Raw genomic sequence first — 12,762 nt, forward strand, 5'->3', positions numbered from 1 at the left:
CATTTCTGATCTGGCTATTGGTCACGATTGCACTTAATAAAAAAAAACAGAAGCCCCAGCACTGATCCTTGTGGAATACAACTGGTCACAGACCTTCAGCCAGAATAACAGCCTTCCAACCCTGCTGTCTGTCTTCTATGGGCAAGCTAGTCCTGAATCCAGACTTGCGATTCACCATGGATCCAATACATCCTTATCTTCTGAATCAACCTTCCACGAAGGGCTTTTTCGAATGCCTTACTAAAGATAATGTAGACAACATCCCCACTGCCTTATCCTCATCAAGCACCTTTGTCACCTCCTCAGAGAACTCGATCTAATTTGCCCTCCCCCAATTTAGTACCTTCCGGCAAGATCCAATTTTATCCTTACTCATAACCATCTTAAAACAAATGAGCCATGTCAGTCAGACATGTAATTTGACAGACAAGAGGAAAAAGCATATATTGTGATGAGAGGCTTCAGCCACAAAACTGCACCAAAAAAGTGATTTTCTTTTAATAAGAACAGTAAGGTTTAAAATAAATTTTAAATGATCTACAAAGAAACAAAGCACTTAACATGTTTTTTTTAATGTATGGAATGTTCTATCAGAAGCAATGTTGGAAATAGTGCCCAGAAAACATTTTAAGAACATAGGTAAATATTTTATAACAAAGTACACAGGTAGGATAAGACCTAACCATAGTCAGTAGTGCCATGATGATCTCTTTCTGTCCAGTAGAACCCTATGATTTTAAATCAGCCGTATTATTTTGGGGGGGGGGGGGAATCATGCTTATTCCTACAAACCTGCTCTGGTGCTTAAAAGAAAAACAAATACATCTTGTTGATTAAAGTTTTTGATTGCGAGATACCGTTCTTCTCCACGTACTGACCCATCCATGCGTTCATAGCTGTAACCTTCAAGAAAGTAAGATTAGGAATATATGTATGAATCACACAATATTAATAAAAGCATCAACTTATATATAGTGCCTGACACAAACTCATGGCTTACCTAAACTATTTGAAGTCATGTAAGTACCATTGTAATGTAGGAAACAATATGCCAGCAAGAGCACAGGCAAAGTCCCATATTAGTAAAATGTTAACAACAGATTATTTGGGGGGATATTGTTTGAGTGATGAATATTGGCAACGACATCAGAGAGGATCCCTCTGCTCTACTTCGAAATTATACCATGAGATCTTTAACATCATTGACAGTGGCCAAAAGGATCATGTGATGTTTCATCATAAAACATGGGAAAGGTATACTGATAGGGCAGAGGTAACCCATTTAGTAAGCTTTGTTCAAGCAACCGAAGTTACATTTGCCTTCAGGAGCTAATCTCTTAAAACAGAAAGGACACACTTAGAAATATTACATAAACACAAAATACACTGCAGATGCTGGTGTCAAAACAACATGCACAACACGCTGGAGGAACTCAGCAGGTCGGGCAGCATCCGTGGAAACGAACAGTCGACGTTTCGGGCTGAGACCCTTCGTCAGGACTGAAGAGGAAGGGGGCTGGAGCCCTTTTAAGAAGGTGGGGGAGGGTAGGAAGGAGAAGGCTGGTAGGTGCCAGGTGAAAAACCAGTGCTTTCCCCTTACATTCCTCCTTCACCTTTCCTGCCTATCCCCTCCCTACTTCCCCTCCCCCACCCCTTAATCTTTCCCCTTACTGGTTTTTCACCTGGCACCTACCAGCCTTCTCCTTCCCACCCTCCCCCCACCTTCTTAATAGGGCCTCCAATTATAATTTATAATTATAATTATAATCCTTTATAATTTGCCTCCAACTTTCACCCTGCCCTCAAATTTACCTGGTCCATTTCCGACATCTCCCTCCCCTTTCTTGATCTTTCTGTCTCCATCTCTGGAGACGGCCTATCTACTGATATCTACTATAAGCCTACAGACTCTCACAGCTACCTGGACTATTCCTCTTCCCACCCTGTCTCTTGCAAAAAGGCTATCCCCTTCTCACAATTCCTCCATCTCCGCCGCATCTACTCTCAGGATGAGGCTTTTCATTCCAGGACGAAGGAGATGTCTTCCTTTTTTAAACAAAGGGGCTTCCCTTCGTCCACCATCAACTCTGCTCTCAAACGCATCTCTCCCATTTCCCGCACATCTGCCCTCACCCCATCCACCCTCCACCCCACTCGGGATAGGGTTCCCCTTCTCCTTACCTACCACCCCATCAGCCTCCAGGTCCAACGTATAATTCTCCGTAACTTCCACCACCTCCAACGGGATCCCACTACCAAACACATTTTTCCCTCCCCCCCCCTTTCTGCTTTTCACAGGGATCGCTCCCTACGCAACTCCCTTGTCCACTCGTTCCCCCCATCCCTTCCCACCGATCTCCCTCCTGGCACTTATCCTTGTAAACAGAACAAGTGCTACACTTGCCCTTACACTTCCTCCCTCACCACCATTCAGGGCCCCAGACAGTCTTTCCAGGTGAGGCGACACTTCACCTGTGAGTCGGCTGGTGTGGTATACTGCGTCCGGTGCTCCCGGTGCGGCCTTTTATATATTGGTGAGACCCGACGCAGACTGGGAGACCGTTTCGCTGAACACCTACGCTCGGTCCGCCAGAAAAAGCAGGATCTCCCAGTGGCCACACATTTTAATTCCACGTCCCATTCCCATTCTGATATGTCTATCCATGGCCTCCTCTATTGTCAAAATGAATCCAAACTCAGGTTGGAGAAACAACACCTTATATACCGGCTGGGTAGCCTCCAACCTGATGGCATGAACATTGACTTCTCTAACTTCCGTTAATGCCCCTCCTCCCCTTCTTACCCCATCCCTGACATATTTAGTTGTTTGCCTGTTCTCCATCTCCCTCTGGTGCTTCTCCCCCCCCTCCTTTCTTTCTCCTGAGGCCTCCCGTCCCATGATCCTTTCCCTTCTCCAGCTCTGTATCACTTTCGCCAATCACCTTTCCAGCTCTTAGCTTCATCCCACCCCCTCCGGTCTTCTCCTATCATTTCGCATTTCCCCCTCCCCTCACTACTTTCAAATCTCTTACTATCTTTCCTTTTGGTTAGTCCTGACGAAGGGTCTCGGCCCAAAACGTCGACAGCGCTTCTCCCTATAGATGCTGCCTGACCAGCATTTTGTGTGTGTTGTTGTTTGAATTTCCAGCATCTGCAGATTTCCTCGTGTTTGTTCTTTATAGGGCCCCTGCCCCCTCCCTCGGATCTTGACCCGAAACATTGACTGTTCGTTTCCAGAGAAAAATTACATCATGTTTCCATTCATTTGCTTTCACAACTATAAAGCTTGTTATGGATGTTGCAAAATAAATTCACTTCTAAAATAAATTCCATTTCTATGACTAGAAAATGAGACAGGAAAGTCCAATTGTCAAAGACGTTCTGCAAATGTCCACTTTTTCAACATTTCCAGCTAAAAATGAATCATTATATAAAAGCCTTTGCAGCATTTACCTCTATATTCCATATAGTCCTGCAGAATATCCAGCATTCTGGTCATTTGGGAAAACAGCAACACTCGATGACCTCTGATGAATAAATTAAAATTACAGCTTAATTATCTCATATATTTAAGAGATTTTTTCATTCCTCCTTCTCCCTGTGCACAAGATACATATACTTCTGGTTAAAGAGAGGAACAGTACTGGTTGTGGATAGCTTACTGATAATATCAAACGCAGTGTACTGTAGCTACCTAGTATCCATGAGGAATGGGGTGTATCAATTGTATGAATATGCCAGCTATATAATAATGGCTCAAAAAATTACCGTACATCACGCACTAATATTTTATGCATAAGCCTTTAAATAACCTACCAAACTATATGTCACCTCCTTACCATTTTAAATATCATTGTTTTACAATGCAATTAAATATTTAAGGCTAAACATTGTCAATGTGAAATACAGCACATAATTCAAATCAATGACTGTGTTCACCATTACATTAAGCGACAAATCTTCAAAGAAAATGTTGCTGCCAATCAGCCTACAACTGCACTACCCTTATGTATGTACCCTTATGTATGTGGTCAAGATTTTTACTGCTATGCAGCAGGTATTTCATTTTAGCAGTTCTGTAAGAGCAGTCTGTTCTGCTTTCATCATGTTTGGGTTTGACCTCAAGAAGAGGGGTTGTGATGTTCATGTTTAGGAATGTAGTGTCATCCAATCAGGATGGCGGAATTGGGAGAAGGCTCTAGAGAACACTGGGCAAAATGGTTTTTGTGACAAACACTGGTGTGGGTCGAGGACTTTTTGGCGGGAGCTGGGAGAAAGCAGGATGGAAGATGACTGAGGATGCCGTCCCTGTTGCACAAGGTGCTTTGTGCAGATGGATGGCTTCAAGGAAGAAGGACCAATACTCGTGTGGGAGAACCCGTTTGGTCTAGATGGATTTCAAGCGACATTCGGAATTGGTGTGTGCTTTCCCAAAGACCCTGGGGCCAGCTCATGAGTTTAAGACAACTTCAAGATGAACTCCAACTTTATTGCACATTTGGACTGGGTTAACTGTAATAGGGTCTTTTTTATTTTTTTATTTTTCTTTTCCTACTCACTGTTCAATAAAGTTGAAATTTATAAATATACTTCCTTTATATTTGTATCCAGTGTACAGTCTGTTAATTCTTGCCAATGGGTAATTGCAAGTGGGCAGCATTTACATAGTATTCGCTCAGATCAGGGTTTGGGTCGGCTAAGCATCCCAACCTCCTGGGTTTGGTGGGACCCACGTCATATCAACCCTAAATGTACAAGGTCTGAGAATGGTGGTTTCCTCACCATTGAGTCTGGTGACTGTTAGCGAGGGGCTATTTTGTTAACCTAGCAGCAGCAGTTCAATGCAATACATAATCTAGCAGAGAGAAAACAATAATAATAATAACAAATAAAATAAAAATAAGAATAATAAATAATAAATTATTATTATAAGAATAATAAATAAACAAGTAAATCAATTACATGTATTGAATATTTTTTTTTAAAGTGCAAAAACAGAAATACTGTATATTTTTAAAATGTGAGGTAGTGTCTAAAGATTCAATGTCCATTTTGGAATCGGATGGCAGGGGGGAAGAAGCTGTTCCTGAATCGCTGAGTGTGTGCCTTCAGGCTTCTGTACCTCCTACCTGATGGTAACAGTGAGAAAAGGGCATGCCCTGGGTGCTGGAGGTCCTTAATAATGGACGCTACCTTTCTGAGACACCACTCCCTGAAGATGTCCTGAGAACTTTGTAGGCCAGTAGCCAAGATGGAGCTGACTAGATTTACAACCTTCTGCAGCTTCTTTTGGTCCTGTGTAGTAGCCCCTTCATACCAGACAGTGATGCAGCAATTAAATTCACCATTTCAGCATTTTATGAAATTGCTATTTTCAGAAATTTTCCTAAACATCAGATAAACGTTAGCTGTTATCATACTCCAAATCTCAATTTTCTAGTAAATTTTAGATTTTAGTTTAGATCTTCTTACAATGGAGATTAATTGAAATTGCTATTCTCAGAAACCATGTTCTCATTAAGTGGCTAGCTTCCTGGAAAACAAACATGGATTGTTTCACACAGGCAGGTGAAAAATAGGGTAGAGTGCCAATGTAGGTACTAAAAAGAGAACTGTGCATAATTCTAAAATGCCCTCAAAGTAATAGTCAACAGTCAATCCAATTAAAACAACAACTGAGAGCATTTACCATTGGTTTATACCTTTCATGTTGAAGAGGTTTAACAGCGAACTGTGCAGATTTATCCCAAAATCTTGCTTAGTAGCTACATTCAGTAAAAATATGAAACATCTACAGAGATGTATACTTTAACAGGAATCTGAGACCACTTGTATGAGTTAATCTAATATTTTTCAGTCTTGGTACATTAAGCAAATATTATTGCTAACGAATATAATGGCTTTGTAACTTTGAGTAGACACTGATGTAAAACTCGATTTGTTTTAAAAAATTAATTCATGTCGGCACAATGCACAGAAATCATAGTAAAGCAATCTTATGCAAGTAATTTTAATGATCATGCCTGGGGTGTAGAAACGCCAGTAGTTTGTCCAGTAGATGAAGTTTCCCACTTGCTTCAACAAGGTGTTCTCCAATCTGAAATGGTTCTGGTTCCACTCCTAAAACAACAAAACACAAGATGCAAAAAATGAAGGAAGTCTGGACTGAGATATCAAAATTATTACCATTCCCATCCATCCTTTAAAAGATGGGAACCAATACAGGTAGAAAAATAAATAATTTTAAAAATACAAGCAATACAACAAAATGCTGGAGGAACTCAGCAGGCCAGGCAGGATCTGTGGAAAAAAGCACAGTTGACATTTCGGGCCGAGACCCTTCAGCAGGACTGGAGAAAAAAAAGCTGAGGAGTAGAGTTAAAAGGTGCGGGAAGGGAGAGGGAAACACCAGGTGATGGGTGAAACCTGAAGGGGGAGGAAAGAAGTAAAGAGCTAGGAAGTTGATGGGTGAGAGAGACAGAAGGCCATGGAAGAAAGAAAAGTGGGGAGGAGCACCAGACAGAGGCAATGGACAGGGAAGGAGATATGGTGAGAGGGGGAAAAGGGGATGGGAAATAGTGAAGGGGGGGCATTACCAGAAGTTTGAGAAATCAACGTTCATGCCATCAGGTTGGAGACTACCCAGATGGAATACTAGATGTTGTTCCTCCAACCCAAGTGTGACCTCATTGCAACAGTGGAGGAGGCCATGGATGGACATATCGGAAAGGGAATGGGAAGTGGAATTAAAATGGGTGGCCACTCAGAGATCCCCCTTGTTCTGGCAGGCAGAGCATAGATGCTCGGCGAAGCAGTCTCCCAATCTACGTTGGGTCTCAACCATATACAGGAGGTCATACCGGGACCACCAAACACAGTAAGAAACCCCATTAGACTCACAGGTGAAGTGTTGCCTCACATGGAAAGACCGTTTAGGGCCCTGGTGGTAGTAAGGGAGGTGGTGTGGGGACAGGGGAAGCACTTGTTTCACTTGCAAGGATAAGTGCCAGGAGGGAGATCAGTGGGGAGGGACAAGTGGACAAGGGAGTCGTGTAGGGAGCGATCCCTGCAGAAGGCAGAAAGTGTGGGTGGGGGGGGGGAGGAACTGACGTTCTTAGTGGTAGGATCCTGTTGGAGGTGGCGGAAGTTTCAGAGAATTATATGCTGGACATGGAGGCTGGTGGCGTGAGGATGAGGAACCCTATCCCTGGTAAGGTGATGGGAGGATGGGTAAGAGCAGACGTGCGTGAAGTGGAAGAGATGTGGTTGAGGACAGCATTGATGGTGGAGCAAGGGAAGCCCCTTTCTTTGAGAAAGGACTTCTGCTTTGTTCCAGAATGTAAAGCCTTATTCTGAGAGCAGATGTGGTAGAAGCAGAGGAATTGAGAGAAGGGGAAGGTGCTTTTTCAAGTAGCAGGGTGAGACGAGGTATAGTCCAGGTAGCTGTGAGAGTCCGTGGGTTTGTAATAGACATCGGTGGATAAGCTGTCTCTGGAGATAGTGACAGTGAGATGGAGAGAGGGAAGGGAGGTGTCAGAAATGGACCAGGTGAATTTGAGGACAGGGTGGGAGTTGGAAGCAAAGTGGATGAAGTCGATGAGTTCAGCACGGGTGCAGGAAGCAGCACCCATGCAGTCGTCAATCTAGCGTAGGAAAAGTGTGGGATGGTCGCCAATGGAGGCTTGGAACATAGACTGGTATGATAATAACAGTGGTCAATTATGTGACTTCTTTACTATTTTGAAGACCTTTTTAAATATACTGTAAATATAATCCTAGGATGCATATGCACTTTGAAGCTATGTAGTATGGTTAATTTATTAAACAAGAAATTTTTGGGTTACCGCTCCCTTGGGTCCCAGATCACATCCCCAGTGCCTCATTGCCCTTTCCGGCCACTACAGAAGAACTATACAGAATTTTGATTTATGATGCACAGTGAAAGAAAATAGGAGCTGCAAATTCAAAGCACTTACAAACAGTCCCAAAGATTATTCTAATCTATTTAAAGGTACAAATAAAATTATCTCTTTGTTTAATTACAGTAATAATTTTTGGCAATGATTTTAGACTGTACATTAGTGGTCGATCTATTCACTACTTCATTGCTTTTTCATCTTTCAATGAGATGGATGGGCTTGGTTCAGTGATATCACATTCTCAACATCAGGCAGAATGGCAATACAGGAGTCTCAGATCCTCACGAGCGGTAATTAGCAGTCTGTTTCGTTGCTTTGAAAGAAGTTGGGTGACCACACTGAAACCATGGTTCATTAATTATGATGTTGGAAAGGCAAAAAAGAACACCTTGAACTTGTTCCACAGTGCAGGGTAGTGTTCAGAGATTTGTTTCTACAATCAAAAGTCTCGATATGATTTTTTGAACCTCGGCTTCAGCTCAAATTCATTTTGTAACAAAATCAGTTCCTCCTCCATCCTTCCTGTTAATTCCTCATTACAAGTGTTCAGGAATGAATTTATTACCCTATCTGGAACTTATATTGAGAGAAGATCCTAAGATCTCTCTCTGACAACTGTAAGTCTTTATGCAGCTCACCGAGGTAGGAACAGAATACTTGAAGATCATCATTTGTTATTCTTCTTTCTCTTCCAATTTAGGCTTGGAAATTGGAAAAGGTCACAATAGCCAGAGTTGCAACTGAGAAAGGGTTAACTTAGACAAAAACATGGAGATGACTGATTGACTTTGATACAATTCACATCACTTTGTTGCAGTTGAAGTTTGACTTCATTAAACTTTGTGAATAGTTCTGACAAATAAGCAATGTTATGCCTGATATTCTTGAATTGATTATTGAATGAAGCTTCTAAGAATGTTATCACAGTTTCAAAAAGTGCATAAAAGCATCTCAGACAGTTTTCTTTAGAAAGCCATCTGACTTCTGTGTGCAACAGCAAGCTTTTGAACCATTTATCATTCTCATTACAAAGCTCTTGAAATAGTCAAGAATTGAGAGCATGGAACTTGGTTTTATTTACTGCTGTGATAACAGTATTTTGTGATGTGTGCAGCCGACCACTTAGGTTTTCTGCAACAAGATGTTTTCTGTGAATTATACAGTGAATGGTAAATATGTTAGGTATAGCTTTTTTCAAGAAAGTAATAACACCACAGTAGCATCTTCTAACACTGGACAGCAATTTATTTCAAAAAGTGTAGCTTCCTCAGAATTTTTTTGTGGTTACGATAGATCACTTGAAACTGAACATAAATATAATTCCAGACTACTTGTATGACTTGGGCATTTTGGAGAAAGAAGAAATTATTGATTATAATGCAATTAATTGATGCTTTGCAATAGTTCAACTAAGCTAAAAATGTTTTGTTGATGATTTTCATTTGTACTCAGTCTCTGAGGCTTCTCACTTAAATGTCTAACGATACTCAGCCAGCGTTGTTGGATTCCAGCTGCCCTGATACCTGTTGTCCAGGTCTTGCTGCTGTGCAGCTGTCTGCTATGACCCAAGTGTTGTATACTGCCACCTTCTTTTGTCTGAGAGTTTGGCGTTCTCCCAGACTCACATGGTGAGGCAGGCAAGAGTTCCCAATGCACTTGTCAATTTCTATGTCCAAGGAAAGGTTGTCACTGATGATGGACACCAGGTATGTGAACTAATGAGCAATGGTTTGTAGTTATCAATTGACTGGTGGTGCCTCCATGCCTTGTGCCAAAATGTTTCTCCTTTTCAGGCTGATAGTCAGGCCAAATTCTTTGCAGGCCTGGGAGAAGTAATCTGTCAGGCTCTGGAGCTGCTGCAGAGTGTGTGTTGCGACTGCTGCATCATCAGTAAACAGCATGCCTCTGATCACATCCTTTGGTTTTGGCTCTTAGGTGGGTGAGGTTAAAAAGCCTGCCATCTGATCTAGTGTGGAGGCAGGTCCCCTTTGTGCAGTCTGGAATATCTGGATAGGAATGTATGAAAAACACGCTGCTGAGGAAGGAGTAGCTGACCAGGGTCAAGTCCAGCTCGTGCCAGTGTCTGGAGCTAGAGTATCTCCAGGAAACCTCGGGTAGAAACTTGGTCTGGAAGCAAGAGTCGGTGCTACATAGATCATGATAGGTTTAGAGCTCCAGCAATCGCAGTCTGCTCTCGTTCATCTTGCCCACACCACAGTAACCTAAGCAGGAGGGCCATGAGTTGTGATCTGCACCCACTTTGGTATTGAAGTCACCCAGAAGAACAAGGTGTTCCTTGCTAGGGACATATATTCCTGATGGTGGTTGCAAGGTTCTCATAAAAGTAATCCTTTGCATCAGACGTGGAGCACAGGTTGGGAGCTTACACACTCACATGCTTACAAGAGTAACTGGACCTTCAGTGGTGTTGAATCAAAGAGTAAGACACTCAAATCCATTGCTGCCTGCTTCCACCATCTTCAACAATGTGTTCCTCACTGCGAAGCCTACTCCATGCTCTCTGGACTCATCAAGGCCATTCCCTTGCCAGAAGAAGGTATAAACATTCTCCTTTAGTGTGCCCGAGTCAGCCAGATGTGTCTCCTGGAGGCAGGCTATGTCAATGTGAAGTCTTTTGAGCTTCTTGTTTATTACAGCTGTGTTCCTAACATCACTGATGTCTCAGAGGTTACCAGGGAGGCCAGCCATCCCAGTTTCAGATCAGGTCTCTCATATTGTTGTTTTGGTTTGCCTGGTACATCGTTTCCAGTCTGCAGTTCAGATAATATCTAATCCCCAGGAACCCAATGAGGAAAGCAGACTGTGGCAGGACAGAACCTTTTTGACTGGGGGCTGCCCAGTTTAGGGCAGGCGATAGCTGCCCAGTGAAATCCAAGCATCGGAAGCAACCCCTGGGGGTATGCTCTATGTCAATCAAGCATAGTGGCTTATAACTTATGGTTAGCCTTAGCTAAAGGATCACAACTGAAATTTTTTACCCAAACATGGAATAAATTTAAATCTAGTTTGCCTCAATCCAAGTGAATTTCAAGTGACTCCAAATACTCTTTACGGATTACTGCTTTGCTTACCATCGAAAAGATAAGGATGACCAACACATTTTCTAAGTTGAATCAGGATATTCATCAATCGAGCTTTCTTGCCCATTTCATTTTCAAATGCATCTGAAAAGAAAATTACAATTGTAATACAAACTAATCATTAAAAAATGTGATACAGCTAAACTCCACACTGTAATTCCATATGGAATATATAAAAATGGTCACAGCTGTAAAAACTTAGAGAATATTAAAAATGATAAATGATTGTGGGTTGCTTTAACATTCAGAATTTTAAAAATGGGAATCTGGGTACTTATTAATCTGCAAATTAGTTTGTACATCTTGAACCTGTGTTCACTAAATACTTAAAATTAAACATGATTCAAATTTACCCTAAAAATAAATTTTCAGCTTTTTTGCAGCTCATGCCAAAATCTAGAAAATTAAAACTGTTCAGTGATCCATTAAGTTCTTGGACAAACTGGCAAAATCCTAATCACTAAAGTGAGGATGACACAAAAGTGGTGTTTGTTATTGAGGTAGGTTACCACAGGATATGGATGGGTTGCAGAACTGGGCTGAGAAGAGGCAGATGCAGTTCAATTTGGAAATGTGTTAAGTGATTAGAATCAGAATAGGTTTATCACCAGCATATGTCGTGAAATTTGTTGTGTCTGCAGCAGCAGTACAATGCAATACTTAATAGAAAAATTATGAATTACACTAAATATATATGTTAAATAGTTACATTAAATTAGTGCAAAAATAGAAATAAAGTAGTAGTGAGGTAGTGTCCATTCAGAAATTAGATGACAGAGGGGAAGAAGCTGTTCCAGAATCATTGAGTGTGACCCTTCAAGCTTCTGAACCTCCTTCCCAATGGTAGCAATGAGATCAAGGCATGACCTGAGTGACAGGGGGCCTTAATGATGGATGCTACTTTGCTGAGGCATCGCTCCTTGAAGATGTCCTGGATACTATGGAGGCCAGTGCCATGATGGAGCCGACTAAATCCACAATTCTCTGATGATGGGTCTTGGCCCGAAACGCCGACTGTTTACTCTTTTCCGTAGATGCTGTCTGGCCTGCTGAGATCCTCCAGCATTTGTTTGTGTGTGTTACTACAATTCTCTGCTGCTTGTTTTGACCCAGTGTCCATACCAGATGGTGATATAGCCGGTTAGAATGCTCTCCACGGCATATCTGTAGAAATTTGCGAGTGTCTTTGGTGATGTACCGAATCTCCTCAAACTCCTAATAAAATATACCCACTGCTGTGCTTTCTTTATAGTGGCATTGATTCGTTGGGTCCAGGATAGATCCTCAGAGATGTTCACACCCAGGAGCTTGAAACTGTTCACACTTTCCACTTCTGATCCCTCAATGGGGACTGGTGTGTGTTCCCTCATCTTAACCCTTCTGAAATCTATAATCAGTTCTTTGGTTTTGCTGACATTGAGTGCAAGGCTGTAGCTGCAACACCACTCAACTGGCCGATACACTTCACACAGAAGTGTAAAGATTGATCTTGAAGGCAAGGTACAAGATTAATGGCAGGTTTCTTAGCAGTGTGGCAGAGAGAGGGATCTTGGTCTCCAAGACCATAGATCTCTCAAAGTTGCTAAGCAAATTAATATGCTGGTTAAGTATGGTGTGCTTGCTTTCATTGTTCAGGAGACTGAGTTCAAGGGCTGTGAGGTTATGCTGCAGCTCTACAAGACTCTGTTTAGAGCGCATTTGCAGTATTGTGTTCAGCTCTGGTCATCTTATTATAGGAAGGA

General features: G+C 42.0%; 1 protein-coding gene across 1 annotated transcript in view; it reads right to left on the reverse strand.

The window, feature by feature from the left end:
- Positions 1-12,762, reverse strand: part of chd1l (chromodomain helicase DNA binding protein 1-like) — a 97,910-nt gene that overhangs the window by 51,738 nt on the left and 33,410 nt on the right. The window contains exons 9-12 of the mRNA XM_073045127.1: positions 11,012-11,104; positions 6,024-6,120; positions 3,454-3,527; positions 793-903 (exon numbers count right to left, since the gene is read on the reverse strand). Coding sequence (XP_072901228.1) covers positions 793-903; positions 3,454-3,527; positions 6,024-6,120; positions 11,012-11,104 — 375 coding nt within the window. The remainder of the gene's footprint in view (positions 1-792; positions 904-3,453; positions 3,528-6,023; positions 6,121-11,011; positions 11,105-12,762) is intronic.

The sequence above is a fragment of the Hemitrygon akajei genome, chromosome 5, assembly GCF_048418815.1.
Source record: "Hemitrygon akajei chromosome 5, sHemAka1.3, whole genome shotgun sequence".
Lineage (NCBI taxonomy): Eukaryota > Metazoa > Chordata > Chondrichthyes > Myliobatiformes > Dasyatidae > Hemitrygon > Hemitrygon akajei.